Raw genomic sequence first — 22945 nt, forward strand, 5'->3', positions numbered from 1 at the left:
ACTGAGCTGCATTATGAAGCCATATTTTAACTTGTGCTGCAGCAAACAATGTCACATTGTCTGTTGTGGACAATAAAAACGTTCAAGATCAAACGAATTGTTTTCTAATAAAATGACAATGTGTATCTGTATCATTCATGTCATAAGCAGCCGTAGTATAATCCAGAATTTTCAGATCAGTTTTGTTTACAATTCAAATTTTGGCTGTCAATCAATAAGTCCTTATACAATTCCAATTTCAAGGAAGTCATCAATCAACAGGAAACATGCAATTAATGTTAATTAGTCTGACTGATATCATGAGCTGGGAATATGTAATATGGAGAAAGGAAATGTTGGATGTCTGCACAAAACCATGTCTGTGAAACACAGCAATCTAAAGCCAGCTCACATCGAGCTCATTTGCATTCTAAGCATGTTCAGCCATACTGTCATGCATAATAAATGCCACAGCTTGGATGTAATGCACATGAAGGTCATCCTTCCAACAATCTTTAATCAGACAGTCAGCAAGACTGGTGGAAGTACATGTATGTGAATACATTATTTTCAAATGGCTACGTCAATTTCCACTTTGCTGTTTTCCACTTGGCTTCCATCCCATACAAAAATGCAACCCAGCTGTAAACTGCAATTTGTAAAATATTACAAAAAGACTTCATTCATAATTTTAATTCAAAACATTTCTACTGCAATCACTATTTACAAGGCACACAGAGCAGGAACTAAAACCACACCGATGTTGAGTATCATCTAAATAAGTAACTACTCACGGTTGACTTCAAGGACTACTGTCGCTGAAGCCGACCCCTCCTTGTTCTTCGCTTCAATCCTGAAGATACCATCATCGTCCGGTTTGACATCCTTGAGCTCCAGGGTAAGGATGTAGAGATGGACGTCAGCGTACATGCTCATTCTCCGCCTGGACGTCTCCTCGATGGGCTGGTCATTGTGGAACCAGCAGATGGTGGGACGAGGGGCAGCTATCAGGCGGAACTCGAAGACCACTTTGCTGTGACCTTCATCCACACGCCTGGCTTTAGCGACAGACATGAAGGCTGGCTTGATACCTTCTGGCTCCTCCACAGTTGACTCCCTGCAATTTAATATACAATACAAGCACAAACGTTAATAAAAATTTACTTCAAATGCTGAAGGCAATCTACAGTCTGTGAAGGGATTGAGACCACCAAGCAAGAAAGATATTTTCAAATTATTTGATATTCTCTAAGCAATGACTGGTGCATTATTCTCCAAAGCATAAGGTAGATTTTACCATGGAAACTATAATAAAAAATTCCAACATTCATTCCCAAATGGTTAATTTTTCCTTTTTATATTTTATTTGCTTTTCCAAATTTACCTAGAGAGACTCTTCCTGGAGACTGGGGTGTGGCTGCTGTCATAGCTCTCAACATCTGACAATGTCACTGCCAGGCAAATACAAACAGAAAGACCTTTGAACTTATAGTTGACTCTCACCATTGTATAAGAATTCAAACCCTTTACTGACACTGTATAAAGACTATGCATGCGAGTAATGTGGAAGTTCCTTTTGGTATCAATTGAAAAAACAAAGAAATATCCTCTTGTGTGAATGATGGTGTATACCGGTATGCGACCAATCACCAGGCAGTATACCCATGAAATTGGAATGCACATATGGGACTCTCATTTCTACTGCAGGTACAATCATAATTCTCTAAGCAGAGTTATGTGACCCACCTTCGACAAGAAGTTCAGCACTCGTCGAAGCCATTCCTCCCTGGTTCTTGGCAACACAGGTGTACTTCCCAGAGTCCTCTGGAAAGACCTCCAGGATGGTCAGAGTCGCTGTGCTCCCATCGTACTCCATTTCAAAGTCCTCAGACAGCGGAATTGGAGTGCTCTGACGGTACCAGGCGATAGTGGGCATGGGGTTGCCCTCAACGCAGCACTTCAGGGTGACGGGTTGGCCGTCCTTGCATTTTGTTGTTTCCAGCGGCTCGATGAACTCAGGTGGCTTGAGCTCACCTTCCACCGTTTCCTCTGCAGCACAAAAAGTGGCTGGTTTGTTTGAAACAGCAGCAGCAGCGCAAAGCAGTTTGACCAGATCATGACAGCAAGAAAGGAAGGGAACACATCACCCAGAATGCATGTACATGTATCAAGAAAATATGGCCATTGTAACAGGAAGGGTACACCAGTGGAGAAAAAGAAAAAGGAATGAATAAAAAGCAAAAATTCAATCCGGCAATAAGGCAAATGACAGCAAATGGTTCAGGTATTTGCAAAATTTGCAATTGAAGCAATGAGCCCATCAAAGCGCAAGGTTATTTAATTTTATTTCACCCACAGACGAGGTTCATTTTTTTTTTTAGAGCCAATGCAGAAACATGATACCATAAAAAGTTTTGCAATTTTACAAGCAGAAGTATTTAGGTGGCATTGATGGCATGACAAGTCAAAAGAACATGGTGGAAGGCAAATGGTGCACAGAGCAATATGCCAAGGATAAGAAGTACAGAACAAAGAAAAACAAAATATCAAATTACAAACAAGTAACAAGACAAGTAACAAAATACCAAACAACCTAACAGTGGTACAAAGTACTTCACATATGTCTGAAATCAACATATAACACAATTTTGTAATAGCTACAATATTAAATGCATTACTATGAAGACACTTTGTAGTAAATTTAATTCTTAGGGTGATTTTTAACATTAGAAAGAAACTGAATTATGTGTTTTTTGTTGAATAGTTGGATAACTTATGGTTAAATAAAACATTTTCTGAAGTTTGGTTGCGTTAGACATTGTTGTTTTAGAGAACAAGGGTATTAAAGTTTATACAAAGGTTTAAGGGTATGTCTCCCTACTGAAGTATCAGTTAGGGGCTGTTATTATTACAATTCAAAATGGTTAAATGACCCTGACTTTCAGAGCCAGCAATAACACCAACCTCCAGCAGGTAGCCTACTGATGTTCTCCTGTAGTTGTTCCTCCAGCTTGTCCTCATACTGCTCCTCGGTTGCCAGGTAGGTTCTGGGCACCCAGCCTTCCTCTTGGGTCATCTCACTGCGAGCCAGACACCAGTCACCCGTGCCCTCATCGACTACGATGAGTTTGTCACCCTCACGCAGCGACATGACCTCCTCCGACTCAGCAAGGTAGTTGCCCATGGCGATGAATTTGGTCTCGGCAGTTTCTGACAAAACAGTTTAAACAGTTGCTCCAACATTATTCATGTGTTCCAGATATTAAAGTAACAAATTGGTTGCTCTAAACTTTCAATAAAATTTGTCAAGCAGAAAAGAAAACCTTTTTCTTAACATTACTGGAATTTTACACACCATTCTGTTACGCATTGCATTTTTTACAGTGTTACCTGTAGGTTTGGTGATTTCCACTTCAACTGTTTCAGCAATCTGCAAAGACAAACAAACTGAATTAAATTGGTGATACCATCAGTGTTAAAGTCTGTGCATTTGGGAACCTGCTAATTGTCGAGAGCTTCTGAAATCAAATGTAACTTTTCTCAATTAAAAATGGCAAGTGAAATTTTTTCATAAGATTAAGCAAAAGGTACCGGGTGAAAATCTCCTTGATAATTTCGGTCTTTGATTGTTTGATAAACTGATCAGTGTAAGTCTAACCTTCTTGCTGATGATGACAGTTTCAGTCGTGTCTGTGGTTTCTGTCACAGTGACTGGTTTGGATGTGTCAGTTTCTTCTATGGGAGACACCTCCTCAGTCTGCACAATGGAGAAAGTAAAAGTCTCAAAGCATAAAATAAGATTTGTGGTATTAGGACAATAAAAAAGTATTTTTATAATTTTTAAAGGTTTTTTAATGGTGTGACAACCCTGATTTCATAAATTAGCAATAGATATGAATTCCAAATCAACAAGATGAGTCAATTTCTTGAAATGATCAATTCTTACCACTTCTGGAGCTTCTTCTACAACAGGTTCTTCTGTAACAGTGATTGGTACTTCAGGAATCTCCTCAACTACCTCAGGTTTTTCCTCTGGCTTTTCCTCAACCTCAGGTTGCTCCTCCACAACAGGCTGGACTGGCTTCTCTTGCTCCACCACTTCCGGCTTTTCCTCTTCCATGACTTCCGGTTGTTCCTCTTCCAAAGCCTTCTCCTTGGGAAGCTCTTCCTCTGGCTTGATTTCAAACTGCACAGGGAGGACCTCTTCCTCTTGTGTGAACTCTGTTGTCATGGTGACGGTCTTGCGAGTTGTCATCACCTCAACCTCGGTATCAATTTCTGTCGAATCTTCCTCTGAGTAACACAAGAGACAAAAACTCATACTTTAGATAAGGCAGAGTTTACTCTCATTTACATTTCTTCCAGTCTGTGGAACTAACACATGAAGCACAAAAAGGGAAACAGAAACAAAACTTCTGCCAAAGAAGTAATTTGAAGTACACATAAATTGCCACAAAATAAAATATACCCATGGAAAATAACTACATTGCAGGAAAGACATTGAATGTTCTTATTTATTATTTAATTAATCTCATTTCTTACGATAATCTCCAAGCCTCTTTTTACAACTAGAAAGACTGATAAATGTTTTAAGCATGACTAATTAAACTGTACTCGTCAACAGATGTGAGTGTAACCTTCGTACAGAAGCATGCAACGCTGTAACCATGCAAAGCTCAACAACCTCCATTATGACCAATACATGAACAGAGCATACAGTAACATAACATAGAATTATACATAAAATTTAAAAACAAAACAATAAATTATCTAACAACATTTGATCATATCATTTTTCGTCTCCTCTAGCAATTTCTCTAGGATACAGTATGGACCTAGTAGAGTTCAACAACATGGACACACACGTACATATACGACTTGAAAAAATCTAACAGCTAGTGCACAAGGCAAACAATACCCACTAAAACTGTCTGCATCTGGTCCTAGACAGTTATTAATCTTAAGGACTCTTTATCATGCATAACAACATATATACAGATGCACTTCCAAGCTAATTCTTTATAAATAAACAACCTTGCTTCATGTTGCCAATTTTTCAATGACAATTGATGCTCTGTTTTTATAGTCATACACAAATACACAGCAAAATTTGACAGGGTATTGAAGGAAGGACAGGGTTCCAGACATTACTGTTAAAAACTAGGAGCAGAGACTACTTGGCAAGACAAACATCACAGTTTAAATAAGGAGTGGCACAACAGCAAGGGATGAAAACTTCAAGCCATAATCAAAACCTATTAGAATACAGGGTCAATTAACAGATGTCAGAACATTTCATGTTGTTATATAATTAGGGGATTTGCTAAAACTTCTCCATGCCAGCATGCCTAAGACAAAGTAATATCCAACCTCTGACGATAAGTTTGGCTGAGCAGGTTGCGATGCCGGCTGGGTTGGAGGCCCTACACGTGATCTTCCCTGAATCTTCGGGGAAACTCTCCTCTAGAATGAGCTCGTAAACATTCTCTTTAACAGTCACCTTGAATTCGGGGGCATCCCTGATCTCCACACCATTCCTGAACCAGGTTATTTTGGGTGTCGGGAGACCAGACACCTCAACGGTGAATGTCGCTTTTTCTCCATCTTTGACAATGACAGTCGCGATGGGTTTGGCAAAGGAAGGAGGTACCATCTCCTTGGGTGCATCTTTGTAGACTTGTACTGCCAGTTCAATCTCCTGTAGTGGACGTACATCCTCAACATCTAGTCCCAGTGTGGTTGTTTCACGTGTCTCAGGCAAGGGTCTGGCTTCCATCGTGACTGAGGAAGTTTCAAGAGTGGTCTTCTTGGGTCTTGCAACATCCACCTCAATGCCGACAAGCTCAGGTATTGGAGGCTGCCTTTCAATGTCAACCTGAGTTTTCTCTCGAGCTCGCTCCTCTGGTTCTTTCTTAATTTCTGTCACATTAGCATTCAATTTTCAAATTTGTCGAACTCTCAAGCATAAGTAAATACAGATACTTGCTCACTTACATTGTTAGCAGGGTATAGAAAACTGCTATTGTGGAAAGCAAATAACCCAAAAGAACTTCAGATAAACATGTAAAATGTTAGAGTACAATGTCGTTCCTTCTCACTGCCGAAAAATACATCCCCCCCATAGAGTTTTCGGAAGGAAACATAGATAAATGGGATTCTTTGGTGTTCTGTAACTGTCTCTTAAAGAAATAAGATGAGAAAAGTTCTGAACTTACCTTCAACAAAGAGCATTGCTGTGCATGTCTCCTCCCCGGCCTTGTTGATAGCTTTGCACATATATTCTCCCTCGTCCTCAGGGATGACCTCAGGCAAGGTCAAAGTGTGGACACCATCATCAGTAGAGGTCACCTCGTACTCAGGTTCATCCTTGATCTCGGAGCCATCCACAAACCACTTGACGACAGGCTTAGGCTTTGCGGATACGACGGCTGTGAAGCGAGCCATGTCACCATCAGCGACTGTCAAAGTCTCGATGACCTTTGTGAAGTGAGGAGGGATGACGTCAGCGACCTCCTCCTTGGGAAGCTCTTGGTAATCGGCTTCTAGAAGGATCTCCTTGGGTGTCAATTCTGGGACAATTTCCTCAGGGAGGATCTTGGTTTCTTCTTCCTCTGGGAGTGGTTTCTCTTCTGCCTTCCGTGGGACAGTGACTGAAGGGACTTCTACTGGTTTCTCCTCATCAACCTTCTCCTTCGGAGAGGCTGGAGCTTCTGTAAGAATTTAAATACTGAAGATTATTTCTGCATCAAATCATCATCAAATGACAGAGAATGTGCAAAGTGTCAGGATGTTAACAGCCGAGGTGCAAGAGTTGATTTTACTACTCTACTGTTACTGGCTTTAAGCAAGAAGACTTGTAATGTGCACTTTCGTATCAGTTCAAAGAGAAACATCTGCAACAAGAGCAGCTCCAGAGAGATGGAATTCAAAAGTGAAAAGATAACATCATTTTCCACACATCTTTTGGTATGATTTGTGCTAAGAGGAATTAGAAGGCACACATCTCAATGAAAACATTGAGAGAAGCGATCAATGATTCAGCAATGGAGGAAAAGGTTTACTCAGAGATAACTGGAAGATGAGGAGGTGCATACAGTAGCTACGTGATGAGACTTAGCAATGACAACACATGAATCAGTGGTTTACTTCAATGAATCCAACTACATTTGTATGCTAGTCATTGCATCCAGCTTAGCCAGCTGATTTGCTAAATCTAAGGCCAATTGATCTGGTTCCATGAGGAATGAAAAGTCAGGGGTTAGAATGCTGTTTAATGCAGATTTTTTCATAGTGGCTTTTGAAACAACCAAGCACAAAAGGAAAAATAATGAGCTTAAAAGAGCTGATAAATCATTCTCTTACATTGGTATTTGGAATCTTCTTGAAAGAAAGGGGCATTTTGCAAGTCCAATATACGGCATTTGTGCTAACTGGCTAGCAATGAATGCCGTTCATCACAGCAGCACAGAAAGGTGAATATAAGCACAGCATTTGAAGTTAAAAACGGTAAAATGAAGCTGGAGGTATGGAAGTGTGTCTATGTCTGAAAAGCAAAACTAACGAATTTGCATTTCTGAGATATACACGTAGCAGCTGATACAGAAAGACATACTCCGTTTGGCTAATTTTAAAGAAAAGCTTACCCGAACTGTATTAGCACCCTCCAATAATTTCAATACCATATCTAAAACACAGCTAATGATGACAACTCTGTATTTTAACTTGGGAGCTGATAAATTTAAGCAATATTAACAGGTTTTAACCATTGTTTAGGCCTTTCATCAGCTCACAATGAATAACACAGACAATTGCCAGTGACACATGATAACTTCTTTCAAAGGAACTGAATTAAAGCAGTTCACCATTTATAACTAGGCATGAGACCAAAAACTTGAATTCTTTTCACATTTTTTCTGAAAAAAAAATCTATTGAATGACAACTCTACCACCTAAAGACACATTTTGTTTCATGCAAGGAAATGTTGCAACAAGAAGTGATGATTACTTTTTAACAGCTGACTTATAATTTTAAAAAGCTAATCAGTGATTTCACTATGCAGTTGTGGTGAGCATTTGTAAACTATTCAATAAAACGCAAGCTTTTAATGATTATGAACTTGGCTTTCAAGCAGCTACAGTAAATTTTATGACCTTTAAAACATCAGACAGTGAAATACTGAGGCAGAACTGACACTGACAGAGTATAGACTGTTTCTTCGCCAACCCCTGTGGAATAGAATGAGTAAATTGGGTGCAGATAAGCAGTGAAGCATTCAAAGGCAAGTGTGTTAATGTATGATATGAAATCTTGACAAGTATACATTAGATGCTACATGCTGTTAGGAACTTGTGAACTCATCAATTCAAACCTTCATTGGCAGCATGCAACAGGCCTGGTTCAGTGATGTCATCCGATGGCTCAGACATGGGCTCATGTCTGGTCTCTACATTCTCCACCAGAAAGGCATCATCTGCAGCACTAGCAATACACAGGTCAGGTTCCACAGTCACGGCCGCATAGAGATCCTCCACAATCATCTGCTTAGGTGGCTTGTCACAAGTCCCCCAGGCAGCCTGCTCTAAGACATCAGGCAATAGATCTTTCTGGTTGTTGTTCTCTTGATTTTTTTGCACTGTTTCCAAAGTGGCCGTATCATCCATAGAAACAGAGTCATCGGAGATCTCAGCTGCAGGTTCAAGGAGCTGGAAATTAGGGGATTCAATTGCACTCTCGATACTTGCATGAGCAACAGTGCAAAGATGGCTCTTAAAAACCATTGACGTGGATGGAGTTTCTTCATACTGGGCAAAAACCCTCTGTGGCTCTCCATCTTCAACTACAAATGAGGCATGCCACTGGGGATAGTCAGCATCAGTCTGGCTTGCCCTCACACCGATGGCAGGCAGCTCTAGAGATGGTGCTTCATCATCTTGGACTTGGTCAGCCTCTACATTGGAATCAAAATCTGACTTATCTGATGAACAAACGATTGCATCATCAGTCTCTCCCTTGCTGCTTCTGTGAGGCAGGAAGTCAAAGCAATTAGCATCCTCTGAGTCCTGTTTTCCAGACGTGGCATCTTTGTTACTCGATGATCTCCTGCCTGACTCCTTGTCAGATGAATCACTTTGGCCTGACGTCCCTGTCTCTGACTCTTCCCCTCCAATGACCTGCACACTCAGATAGGCTTTGCAGGTTGCTTCTCCTTCAGAATTCCTCGCCAGAACAATGAATTCCCCTTCGTCCTCTGCTACCACCTCATGGATTACCAATTCAGTGTAGCAATCTTCATAACTCATGCTGTTAATCTCATAGAAATCATTATCTCCAAGAATTTCCTTGCCATCCTTAAACCACACAAAATCAGGATCTGGTTTCCCATTTGCATAGCACTGAAGCATTGCTGCATCACCTTCAAGAACAGAGGTATTCCTGAGCTCCTTAGAGAAGAAAGGAGCGGCAAGTGGCTGCTTCTTGGAAAAGCTTAGATTATGTTCTTTCACTGGAGACAAAAATGAGGGTAGCCGCTCTTCTTGATCAACGTGAACTCCCTGATCAGAATTAACAAAGAGAGGCAAATCAACTTGTTTAAAGTCCCCCTCAGCTTTCAAGTATCCAACAGATGATTCCTGACAAACAGGTTCTACCTTGCCTGTTATACCAGCTGCATGTTTCTCATCCTCGCTGCTCATTTCATTTTGATGTATGTCTTCTGAATCAGGATGCAAGGTTCCTAAATCCAGTTTCTCCTCAGTTTTGTCCCCAACTGTAACAAACACCACATCATCTGAAGTCTTACTAACATCGATCTCCAATTCTTGTACACTGGATGATGCTTCATTATATTCATCACTGACTGTGAAAAGTGTGATGGGTTTTAATTCACTTCCCTGTTGAGAAATCAAGACTTGTCGGTGCTTCTCAGGAGAAGAGACTGACTGCAAGGCCTCTCTAGGAGCACATTCCAAGTAAACCTCAACAACCCTTGGACTTCGAGATTCAACATTTACATTCAGAGTCAAACGACTGGATCTATGCTCTTCTTCATGTGCTGAAGTAGGAACCTTAAGTTTGATGTTGAGGGGTATGTAATTTTCTCCAGTGATAGGAATTTCTTGATTTGAAACTTCCATGTCTTGCTTTTCATCATTATCCTCTGAGGAAGAGCAACTTCTTGATGTCTCTGTTTCTGTTTTCAAATGAAGAACCATCTCGGTTGATTCTAATGACTTTGTAGCTGGTATGTTTGTTAGGACTTCTTTCACTGAGACCTTCTTGAAAGTTTGCTGGAAGAGAGACGTTTCATAGACAGTGACAGGCCTGTTGTCATCCGACTGCAAGAGGTTGGAATCTTGACTTGATCTGTTCACTAGAATCTCTTTGACAGTGACAACTTCACTATCAGACGAAGATGACTCAGGATGTTTTGTAACTGGTAGAGTTGGAACAATGGGGTCGATTTCAAGATGAAACTGGTGAGACTGAAGATTTTCGAATTCCATTGATGTATTGAACTGGGGTCCTTTAATGAAATTAGACTTTAAGAGGTCATCATCATATCTGTTATCAGTTCTCTCATCATCACTATCATATTCTAAAGAGGAAGAATTTTCGGAGGAACTTCCAGATGATGTTCTAGTTGGTATAAGCTGTCCCGTGAGAGCTACTGGATTCACCTCAAGATATTCTTCAACAAGAAAAGGTTCTTTTTCACCTTCAGCTGAAGATGAATCAGGAGCAAATGCTCGTCCAGGTAGTTCTACAGTGACAATTGGTGGATCATTTTCTCCATCAGGTGAGTGCCTCTCTTCGGTATCTTTCAAGTGAATCTCAAGTTGCTGTTCGGGCAAACGTGGTACAGTCCATTTACGGAAGGTCTGTGTGACTTGTGGTGCTTCTTCATCAACCCCATCTGACACAGATGAATGAGAATTTCCCTTATCTGAGGTATCAGAGAGGGGCTGCTCAATATCATCTTCATCAGACGCATACTCATCATCACTAGAGGCTGTGGGGCTGGAAATTGAAGGAGACTCACTATCCCCATTTTTGCCATCTAAGTCTTCCTCTGCAGATGAGATTTCAGGGCTAGGAGATGGTGATGCATCTTGTACTTCCTCTTCATCATCAGTACCTGAGTCATTTTTTGCTTCAAGCTCTTGAAATACTGGCAGTCTGGGACCACTGGCCTCAAAATAAACTTCAGTGACAAAGGGGACTGGCTCTTCTACAGGCTGATGTTCTTTTTCAGAGTCCTCATCTGAAAACGTCCTAGAGCCATCTGAGGATTTACCAGATTCTGCATTTGCATTATCCTCATGGTCAGATGATGACCTGAAGCCTGACTGAATAGAATGTCTCTCAAGTGCTTTGTCTGCAAGGTCTTCTCTCTTACTGTCATTGTCAATATCCTCATTTGAGGACCTGCCCTCAGCACTGTCATCATGACCAGAAAAAGATCCCAAACATTCTTTATCCAATGCCTTTTCTACAATCTCATCAGTTTTTCTTGGTATAGGTTCAAGATAAGATTGGCTTTCTTCATTAGCTTCACCTTCATTGTCCTGGCCTGAAGAAATTTGGGAAGAATATGAAGATTTCCCAGATACAGAATCATTATCTACATTGTCCGAGCATGACTTGGAACTTGATCTTTCAGACTGGCTTTCCTCTGATTGCTCATGAAAACCCTTGTCATCTTTAGCAGGATAAAGTTCTGGGTACAGATACAGAGTTCTCTTCTTTTCTCCATCATTAGAGTCTTGGCTTAATGATGACTTAGAAGAATCTGACTTTGCACCAGTGTCCTCTTCATCTTCATGATCATAAGATGACCGGGAGCTTGATCTATCCCTGTCTCCATCGGGGTCTTCTCCTGAAGAGGTCTTGGAAGAGTCTGATTTTGCATCAGCAGCCTCCTCTTCTTCATGTTCAGAGGAGGACCTAGAGCTTAATTGGTCAGAATGGACTTCCTCTAAAGGCTGATTAGCAAGATTGTTACTTCCAGTAGAATCTGATTCACTATGCTGCTCTTCCTTCTGAGCATGAGAGTCCTCAACAAGAGAAGACTTTGACGAATCAGACCTCCTATCAGCATCTGCTTCATCTTCATGATCAGACGATGATCTAGAACTGGATTTATCGGAATGGATTTCCTCTATGGGCTCAGCTACATGCTTGCCACTTCTGGAAAAATCTGATTCCTCCTTAAAATAACTGTCAGAGTCATCATTTTGAGAAGATTTTGAAGAATCTGATCTCTTATCACGGATGTCTTCATCCTCATGATCAGATGATGACCTAGAGCTTGAGTCACTAGAATAAGAATCTGCTGAACCATCATGGGCAACTTTGCCCTGGTCCTTTACTACATCATTGGGGCTGCCATCTTCAACTGACTTTCCATCAGCATTACAGTCAAAGGAGGTGTTGGAATGTGAAATCTCAGGTTTCCTCTCAACAACCTTATCAAGAAACTCTTCACTCACAATGGGATTTGGTTCACCACAGGAATCAGAACTCAAGTCTAATTCCGACTGGGACTTCCCTGATGCTTCCTTGTCTGAAGGAGCTATTGATTTAGTGACTGTTTCCTCCTGTGGCTCCAAAACCTCATCCACGGGTACATCTTCTGTATCATCTTTCGACAGGGCATCATTTTTATAGTGTTTGGGGGGTTTCCATTCTTCTAATTCATCATAACCAAAGTATTTCTTGAAAGGAGATGACACCCGTTTTGGTTTCAATTCTTCTTCTGGAAGAGGCAACATCAAACAAAACAAAACGCATGCAATAACAACTAACAAAACAATCATCTGAAACTACCATAAAGAAAACATGCAAAGAATAATGCTGACAATCATGCCACAGGCAAAATAAACATTGAACGTGAAAAATATAGCAAAAAAATATTTCACTATTTATCTTTTCTTGCCAAAAATTGTTGCCCCCAAAACACAATCATTCATTCAAAATTTTTAACTTTAAAAATAAAAGATGTTATTGTGGGATTAAAATGTCACTTAGTATGTTAAAAACTAAATGTCATCAACGTTCATGCAAAAACAAATGCAAAACACACCAAAACAAACATCCTTCCCCTCTCAAAAAATGTTGTTATCATAAACTCTATAAACTGAAACGATTCTTCAGATTTTGATAGGCAACTGTTTTGGCAAACTGCTGCAGCAATGGTTGGGTTTTCTTCACTGTGATTTGAAATTTAATGCAGTAACTGTAGTGAATCAAACTAATAACCAGGTGTCATAAACTCGAACAGGTCATGATACTAATATCAAACAAAATCTGGTCATAAGTTTTAGTTCTGAATACCTATATTATGCAAAATACCGCTGACTGTAATCTACATGTGTGTCATTAATTACTCTACTGTCAACAGGTATTTCTACTGATGGATAATGTGAGTATAAATGATCACAATTCAGATGTTCAATCTACAGGTAAGATCACTCCTTATCAACTCAAATCTTTGCAGTCGTAGACTACCCCCTCCTCCATAAATGGCATTTCTTAAAGAATGTTCACATACAGTAAACTCCAACTAAGTCCGCATCGTGTAACCCACCATATTATCTAAGTCAGCCGTTTGACAAAAGTCCCGATCGTCTGTAATGCCTTTCCATTGAAAATTTCATTTCTAAGTCGGTATTTATAAGTCGTCAATTTGTAAAAATCGGCATGTTTTTCTCAGTCCCTTTTCCACAAAACCACAAAAATTCCTTTGTGTAAGTCGGCATAAAAAAACCTTGCTTCAGTATCAATTTGCTAAAAGTGTCAAGTGATAAGTCCCATGCGTGGCCAGCATGAGTACATCAATACCAGTAATCCCTCTAGTGCTACACACATACACTCTGTCCATTTTGGGGGTCACCTTATTGACCGTAGTCTGGTTCCCTGCCCAAAGATTCCCTGACAACCCTTGATGATTCGTCAGGTAGTCAGAATCATCGGGTCTGGTATCCAGACTATATTGCACGAACTTAACCAATGTGCATGTGTGGATGAGTGTATATTTTCTATACCGTAACTATATCACGTACATAGGTACTGCACTGTCAAGTTGTGATGTGATATGCAAGTGGCTTGCCGTCCTTGCTTCGTCCTTAGGGGCACATGATCAATTATTGAATTTGCAGCCCATGAAGATATTAATCAAGAACGAATTTGCTAGGATAGACTATGGAGGTAGAAATAAACAAGGGTAAATCAATGCCATTGAATTAGTGCAAGGAATCATAATGTACATCAGCAATACATGTGTACGTGTAAGTCGGCAAAATGACGACTTACAACACAAGTCGACATTCGCATAAGTCGTTAAAATTTCTTGAGTCCCAATAGTGCTGACTTAGCCAAAGTTTACTGTATTGCCCAAATCCACTTGCCAATGTAACTTGAGGCATTCTGACCACTTTAAACAATCCCAAATTTTAACAAGTATTTAGAGTTTGCTTACCAAACATATACTGGCAATTAATTACCTTTGAAAACTATTAATGAAAATTATTTGTGACAATCAGCTATCAAATTTTTATGGCGTTATTTCCAAATACTCCAAAGTTTCTTTCAGCAATGACCTTAACAAAACAGTGACTGTTAAGAGCATCTAGGAAACTAAGTGCACTTCAGTAACACAGCAGTATTTTTCTTCAATGTACAGCCTTGGAGTAAGCATGATATGAAAGCATTTTTTTCATATGGGGAGGCACAGGCAGATCTACTAACAAAAATAACCAAGATTTTCTCGAACAATGCTTTTTGAATTGGAAAGGAGTGTCTGGTGATCTCTACAACATGCGATCATTAATTATTAATCAAACAAAACATTAGTGTTATTAGCCAACCTTGGACGATCAGTTTAGCAGATGCACTATCCAGTCCCAACATGCTTTTTGCTACACACGTATAGATTCCTTCATCTGCCTTGGTAACATCAGTTATAATTAGGGAATAGGAACCACCCTGGCTGGCCACACTGTTCATCCTCAGATCAGTGATTTCAACTTCATCCTTGTACCACTTAACAACAGGTGTTGGTTTGCCAGTGATGTTGGCCCCAAAGCATGCTATACCCTGAACCACAGTTCTACAATCTTGGGGTGGATTAACTATATCAGGCTCTTGGCATTCCTCTACAGCATATAAAGAGATTTCTGGAGTGGTAGGCTCTTCAGTGAGGGCCTTTTGAATATGTTCTTCCCTAGGGACACCAGGGTCTTCCGATTTCTCAGTAGTGATAACAACTCGCCCCTCCTCAGCTGCTGAGACTGTCAATGAAGAATTACCCTGATTGTCTTCGTAACTGTCTTCATCGTAAACGTCTGAGCTGTCACATTCTGAGGATGAGACAATATCCTCAGAGGAGGTGATACGTTCCCGCCAAGAGCCCCCTGGTGTCGTGACTGTTATTATAGGTACTGCATCAATATTCTTAACAATATCAAGTCTTCTGGGGCGTAGGGCAGCTACACGATCTTGGCTTGCACTACCTTTACCACTGGCTTCAAACTTCAAGGAATGACTCCTTTCACTAGTTGAGGAATCACCCTTTTCAGGATCTTCCTCAGAACCAGACTCTTCTCCTTCAGAGGAAGTGCAGCTACTCGGACTATCACTCTGATCTTTCTTTGAATCAATGAAGTCTTCAGAATCAGACAAACTGGAATCAGATTCAGATGTATCTTGGGATTTTGGGTCCCAGTCATCTCCATGCTGTACACTATCCACAGCATCCTTAGCGTGACAGGCTGATTGCTCATCAGATGAACTTCCAGAGGTTTCACAGTCTGAGCTAGAGAATGTATTGGACCGAACCAAACTTGTTTTGCTTCCTTCAAGGGTCACTGCTGAATCTGTATCTTCTACAGTTGGTAAGGACTGTTCTCTGCTGTGTTCTATCACAGAAGACTTTGATGCACATTCCATGGGATCTAAGGATTCTTCCATTGAATACCGAAATGCCAGTGACTTGAGTGCATCTCTTAGACTGGGCTTTTGGATGGGAGGGGATGTTGCCTCGATTTGGGGTTTTGGGGAAGGTGCGTATGAGGGTGTTGAGGGTTGTGAACGTGCAGGTGGGGAGAAAAAGTCATCTGCATACATTGATGACAGGGCTTTCAAGGATCTAGTCTTTCTTACGGGTAAGGTCACTTCAGGTTCTTCAAAATCAAATCTATCTATGACTTGTGGCTGGTCAGTTTTGGATTCAACCTGGCTTTCATCAGAACCTGATTTTTCTCTTTCACTCTCACACAAACTGGACTGTTCTTCCTCACTGTCCTCTTTCTGTTTTGGTTGGGATCTCAAGTTTTTCTCTCTTTGGGAAAACACTGTGTCCAACTGCGGAGAGGGAACAAAAACAGTATCTTCCTTTCCTGGCAATGCATGTTTAGAAGTGTTAATCTTTTGGCCAGGTGAGCCTCTAATTTCATCAGTTGGTGAAATCTCTTTCGAATTTCTTTTGTTCGCTTCTGCCTCTTCTGTTGGATCAAAGGGGATTAGAGTGAATGGTGTTAGTACTGTTAGTGCCACATCAAATCCAATGGGATGAGTTAGCTATGTGAACATGTATTACTAACTCGTATCGGGTTTGTTAGTGAAGGTCACATGGAAATTGATGTTTGACCTTGAATAAACGTCCAGTTGATATCTACCACTGTCACCTCAAGAATGAAATTCTCATGGTTCATTAATTAGTACTCCAGTCATGCAATACCTTTCTGTGACCACTGGGTTAACCTTGTATGAAAAAACCCTTATCCAATATATGTGTTTTAATAAGGAGTTAGATTTCATTAGAATTCTGTAGTGGGAAATGAAATTTTATCAACAAACTCTCTGTTCGCATTCCGCTCTTGAACAATTTGTTCAAAACAACAGGATTAATTTTACCAAATGCCAGAGGAATAAACAGTGTCTATAACATCAGTATTACACTCTTCAAAGAAACAACCTGACTAACCTGACACGTGAAGGGTAGCCATGCACGTGGTGACACCTGCCTGATTGGCCGCTTTGCAGATGTAATCACCAGAGTTTTCCAGAATGACTTCATGAATTTCCAGGACACAAGTGTCATCCTCGAAAGTGATAGCAATCTCAGGAGATGGCTGCAAAGGGAACAAGCAATATTATTTAAATAACTTTATCAGTGAGAAATATCAACCTAGATTTAATGCACTGGTGAGTAAATTGAATTATCAAAGAGCCAGGAGGAGCCAAGAGGCAGAAAAGATAGAAGTTTGATAAAGGCAGATTGACATGGTACATAAGAATTAAGTTCTTTTCTTTAGTTTTCTTTGTCTCCAATATTATTATTGTTTGTGAGTTTTAAATTGACACTTTGATTTGCTGCTTGGTTAAAATGCAGTTTCTCGGTTAAAACTGGTGTATGCCGTCTAGTCACTCAATTTAACCGTATTCATTTTCGGTTAAACTTGGGGTAGCAAAAATACAGGGTGAAAATGGGGTTGTTTTTGGAAACTGGTAAGGAGCTCTGCTCATTAACTCTACCGTCAGTGTTGTGGTTTATCAGCTCAGATAGCAAGGCCAGCTATTTGGTTAAGACAGGGGTCTTCTAGGGAATCACACTCTGTAGAGTATAATCCCCAAGGCCAGATGAGTTCCTTTGTGCGTGGCGATCGTACCGCATTAATAGGCTGCCCTGCCCTAATCCCTAATGGTATACTAAATAGCTTTTAATCGCCACTGATTGAAACAAGTGAGTTCTTTGCACTGGTACTCAGCACTTCACAGGCCTATCCTATACCAGAATGTATTAGCTTTCAGGCGTCATGCATCCCATGTATTTCAGAATACAGACTTTTTATTTAACGCATCGCAAAATCCCTGCCCAACAATCGAGCCCTTCACAAACCAGCGGATCCGCGGATGAATGCAACAACCGCAGAACCGATGTGACATGGCACTGATAGCAAACGAAATGCATGCAATTGCAAGAAATGTTGAAAAAAAAAAAACAGACCATGTAAACAGGATAACAAGTTATAACCACGCTAGCTCGGTACTGTACAATGCACACGTGCACGTACATGTATATGTACAGTAAACTTAGATGGCCCCAAATCACATAATGGTGAGAATTCATAATCAAGAACTCCAGACACAGGTATCATTTTTATTCAATCAATTCAATGCTTCATATGTAATAAATCAGTGAATTTATCGTGTAAAGTTACAATGGACTTGTAGGTATGGCATATCAGCCGCATTACAAAACTAAATACTCACTACATTTGTGCTTATGTATATTGAGAAAAACATTATGCATTCAAATCTCCAAGATGCACGCCCTTATGTTCCATACTTGGCCAATGAAGTTAGAAATGGACGTTCAAAATGAATTTTGACTGGATGCTGATTGCAGTCGGACTCGTGCTCAATTGACAGCAACTCCAGGGGAAAATATATTTTGGCCCATTCACGTAGTTCGGCCCAATTTGCATGTGACATCTTTTTCATTCTTGCTATTGGCTGAGACGATAATGAAAAGGATGTTCTAAGCTTGGGGACGGGGGGATTGAAAGATTTTTAACCAGGAATTTACCGTAGACTGTAGATCAAAAAGTGCAATGTAAGGTTTAATTTGAAGAAGATGAAAATGAGTAATTCCTCGACTAAAAATATAAGGACGGCTGGCCAACACAAGCCGGTCGACGTAATCACCACCCGCCGCAATATTTGTTCATGTCTGCATCCACACCTGTGCACCTTTTTATCTGTCCCAGTCAGTGCAGAAAAGCTTGCCTTGAATATCACGCGGCAGTCAAATGCGTACACGCATGACATGACCAGTCCAGCGATTCAACACATGGTGGGAAGCTGCAGCCGTACCATGCAGGCGGCCTGTTGACCGTGACGCTGTTCACTGGAGAAATTGTGGAACGGGGAAGTTCGTCCTCAAAACTGGGATGAATTATCCAGACTCTCCGCGGATTTGGTATGGTTTAGATTGCCAAGTTCTTGCCAATTTGTTGGGGCTTATGGGCCGGCGGTATGAACCTGCCATGGGGAGTTTTAATCGGTAAAAGTTTCTGCGCTCTCGACGAATGGTTAACACTGGACTATGGGCACCACCATCTTGAGTTTTAGCGCTAGCACAATTGATTCCGTGCATGCAGAAAACATTTACTTCCAATTCATTGTCATTAAGGACAATGAATGGTAACTATACAATAAAACTTCAGTTGTTTATTACAACTAAACTACTCTGGACACAGGTATCATTTTATCCGATCAATTCATTGCTTTATATGTAAAAAATTAGTGAATTTATAGTGTAAATGGGCACGGAAATACCTCCACACGCCAATACACTAAAGCCAATTTCCAACTTGTGGAATGTAAGGAAGATGATTGACATTTCCCCCCAAACCTCTCCTTTATTAAATAAAAAGTGGATTTACCCAACGGGACACTGCGGTTTGTAGCACACCATCTCTCCACCATTAATACACGGTTAAAATGGGTGACTATCCATTTGGTCTGCCGATGGACCAGGAGAGGATTAAGGCGTGAATAACAATGGGTTGTGGGATCGGTTGAAACACGGTTGAAATGGAGTGAACATTTTGGCGTGATCTATGCAGCTAAAATGGGGTTAAAATCAGGGTGGAATACTTTAAGCAAGAAACGACAGTTAACCCTATTTTAACAGATCTAATTTCATAGTGTGATTCAATGGGTTTTCCAGACTGTCCTCAAGCATTTGAAAATACTTTTTTAATTTTTCAATCAACAAGGTTTTCAGGCTTCTAAAGCTAAAATGTAATTGCTGCTTTTAGGCATTTTTGATCCAAAACCTGGAAAACAAAGATAATCAACCAACCTCTAGAAGTTCCTGTCCATGGTACCACGTGATCTCTATCGGTCGAGTTCCAACCACACGGGCTTCAAACACTGCCTTGTATCCCTCACAGACCTCTAGGCTGGTGATTGGCTCCACAAACTCAGGAGGCTGGAAGGTGATTTCAATCTCCAGCGGCTGCTTCTCAACAGGCTCGATGACTTCCAGAGTCACCTCGGGGACTTCCGCAACCTCTTCTTGCTGTATCTCAACCACCGTTGATGTTTTATCTGTGACAGTGAGTTAGAGAAGCGTGTAATTAGGTTCCAAGCTATGAAATGAAAGTTTCTGAGGTGTCTGAATTTTGTCAAACATGCAAGTACAAGAGAAAACACTTCCAGCAGTCAACCCCACAACATTCACTGACACCTTAGTGAATTCTAACAATTTCTGGAGAAACAAATAAAATTCAAACTGACCCACACAATGGTAATTATTTACATTACCAAACCATACTCTAAGTAATATCCAACCCACACTTTTGAAACAGACCATTCACTCTCACAAACATGCAACAAGGCACTTCTTCAGCACAACAGAATACTTGGTCTTAATAAGTATTGTTTGGGGAAAAAAATCAATACCAAGAACAAAAACATTACCAATTAATCTTTCAATATACATATAATAAGTCCTACGATTGTTAATAAAAATCTTGAGGCCAGTACAGTCTTCAAGTAATTACAAAAGCCAAGCAAATTTGACTTCCTGCAACACATGTAGCGAAATTCCCCTAAGTTGAAATAAATGTGTTCAAATTACAAATTCAAATAAGTGTTTCAAAAGACTGTAACGTTCTTACATTCACAACAGAATGTATTACAATATCCATTGAACAAAGAAAAAGAAGCAAATCTTTATACAAATAAGTGCATTAATAAGCTTAACCCCTTCATGCCAGTGGAAGTTATCAATGTTGATGATGCTAGGGTGGGACAATTATCATTTTTTTTCTGTTTTCAAAATTCTTTAAAAATTCCTGTCTTCATTTACTGGACACTTACACCCACACGAAGGACTGTCTGGTTTTCTATTCTAATCTGACCGACAACATCTATTGACACTGGAGTATTTCAACCAGGCCTGCCGCCTTGTAAAAGAGCCCAGATTGTGCGGTATTGCCTAATTTTCTTGGCACAGTGTGCTGCTAACTTCTTTTCAATAGGGGCCAGATTATCGTGCAGCGGTACTGTGTGGCTCATTGCTGCAGTGGTGGAATGCTTTTGTCCCTGGTGGTAATCCGCTTGTGCTAAATCCCCAAAACCGTGGTATACTGTTTCAAAACAAGGCTGGATTATCTCCACTATTGAGAGTGAAAAAATGTTGGTAATGCCCAGCAGCCTGATCTTTTGTTACGAGTATGGTCTTTTTGTTACAAGGCCTAGTTCCCTCTGTCCGATTTCGGAGACCCCGGCAACGCGTATAAAGAATACATGTCCGATACCGGAAACCGCAGTGGCAAGTGGTTAAATTCACTCATCAATAATCTTGTGCATCGGTTCTTTAAACTTTAGGAACTTGGGCCAATTTCATGGAGGTGCTTAAGCACAAAATTTGCTTAAGTGCGAAAAAACCTTGCTTAAAAAACAAAGGTGACCAGCTCAAACTCTATAAAAATGATTGTCATGCAAACCAAAAGACAGCTCAATACATTCCAAAACAATATACATCAAATGAAGTTTGGCCTTGTAACCTGACTTATCAAGCAAGGTTTGTTCACGCTTAAACAAAATTTTGTCCTTAAGCAGCTCACTGATATTGGCCCTCAAGGTGCAGGTTTTTATACAAAAATGTCCATGCTCTTTCTTCATGCATTACAAAATTTCAAATACTATACCAGTGGCAATTGTAAGCACAGCTTCAGTTGTTGCTTGTCCAAGTGGATTCACTGCTACACACATGAAGGTACCAATATCATCCTCCGTAGCCTCCGTTATGAACAGTTCACTGATACCATCATTGTAATTGATGACAATGTACCTATCTCCTCGGAGTGTCTCCCCATTGTGATACCACTGAATTGTTGGAGTAGGAACACCTTTGACTTGACATTCAAAGCGCACTTCTTCCTTCAGGGTGGTTGTGACAGCAGTTACCTCCCGGATGAACACAGGGCCTTCCCTGTACATTTCAGTGGTGACTTCCCTTATGATCTCCTGGCTCAGCTTCTCTGCAGTTATCTCAGCAGCAAGGTTTTCCACCACAAATTCAAAGTGAGACGGTTCCTCTGCTCTGCTATCTACTTCAGTGTGGACAGTTGTTGTCACTCTGTGTTTGATCTCAACTTCTTCCATCTCTTCTGTGGGTTTCTCTACAACGAATTCTATCGCCTGGGGCATTTTTTCAATGTCTTTCTCAACTACGGTTACTTCGGTTGGACTGACTTCTTCAGGTTTGTCCACAACAAACTGGACCTCTTGGAATTCCCGTGGGTAGTCTCTTTCTATGACAGTTGAAGTAACTTCTGTTTTTGGCTTCATGGAAATCTCAATCTCTGATGTTTCTTCTGGTTTTTCCACAGTTAATTGGACTTCTTGCAGTATTTGTGGAAAATCTCTTTCCACTTCCACTAATGAAACCTCCTTTCTCGGTTTTAGTGCAATCTCAACTTCTGTTGTTTCCTCTGGTTTGTCAACTGCCAGGGACACGTCTTGTGGTTGTTGCTTCTCCTTCACAATTTCAGTGGTGGCAATTTCTGTCTCTTTCGGCTTCGCAACCACTTCAACCATGCTCACTTCAGTTTCCTCTGGCTTTTCCACAACAAACTGAACTTCTTGCAATTCCCTTGGGAAATCCATCTCCACCTCCATTTCAGAAACTCCAAGAGTTGGCTTCATAGAAATCTCTGCCACAGTGGTCTCTGTCTCAAGTGGTTTTGGCATGGTGACTTCAACCTCTTCGTGACCTGGTTGCACAGTTTCAACCTCAGCCTGTTCCACTGTTTCAAGAGGCGCTTTAGAAATAAAATGACAGAAATTACACTTTTTGATTAAGCAAATACTAGTGAACAAATTACACTGAAATAAGCTATTATTGTCATGTTCACATTTATGAAATCATTACCACATGAAAAAACAGAA

The 22945-nt window shown here is 40.5% G+C and overlaps 1 protein-coding gene across 19 annotated transcripts in view; it reads right to left on the minus strand.

The window, feature by feature from the left end:
* Positions 1–22945, minus strand: part of LOC110985841 (uncharacterized) — a 184939-nt gene that overhangs the window by 13552 nt on the left and 148442 nt on the right. For 14 of the 19 annotated variants that reach the window (XM_087134457.1, XM_087134460.1, XM_087134461.1 and 11 more), the window contains 13 exons: positions 21703–22818; positions 19848–20095; positions 16962–17109; positions 14845–16479; positions 8349–12734; positions 6195–6689; positions 3926–4272; positions 3638–3736; positions 3370–3409; positions 2944–3189; positions 1726–2046; positions 1364–1430; positions 774–1096 (listed from right to left, as the gene is read on the minus strand). In XM_087134457.1, the coding sequence (XP_086990583.1) occupies positions 774–1096; positions 1364–1430; positions 1726–2046; positions 2944–3189; positions 3370–3409; positions 3638–3736; positions 3926–4272; positions 6195–6689; positions 8349–12734; positions 14845–16479; positions 16962–17109; positions 19848–20095; positions 21703–22818 (9471 nt within the window). Of the gene's footprint in view, positions 1–773; positions 1097–1363; positions 1431–1725; positions 2047–2943; positions 3190–3369; positions 3410–3637; positions 3737–3925; positions 4273–6194; positions 6690–8130; positions 8206–8348; positions 12735–14844; positions 16480–16961; positions 17110–19847; positions 20096–21702; positions 22819–22945 lie in introns of those variants that run through there. The other 5 variants (XM_087134455.1, XM_087134467.1, XM_087134473.1 and 2 more) reach the window with 5 other exon arrangements.

Source organism: Acanthaster planci, linkage group LG03 (genome assembly GCF_054643075.1).
Source record: "Acanthaster planci isolate LZ-2023a linkage group LG03, COTS_SCS, whole genome shotgun sequence".
Classification (NCBI taxonomy): domain Eukaryota; kingdom Metazoa; phylum Echinodermata; class Asteroidea; order Valvatida; family Acanthasteridae; genus Acanthaster; species Acanthaster planci.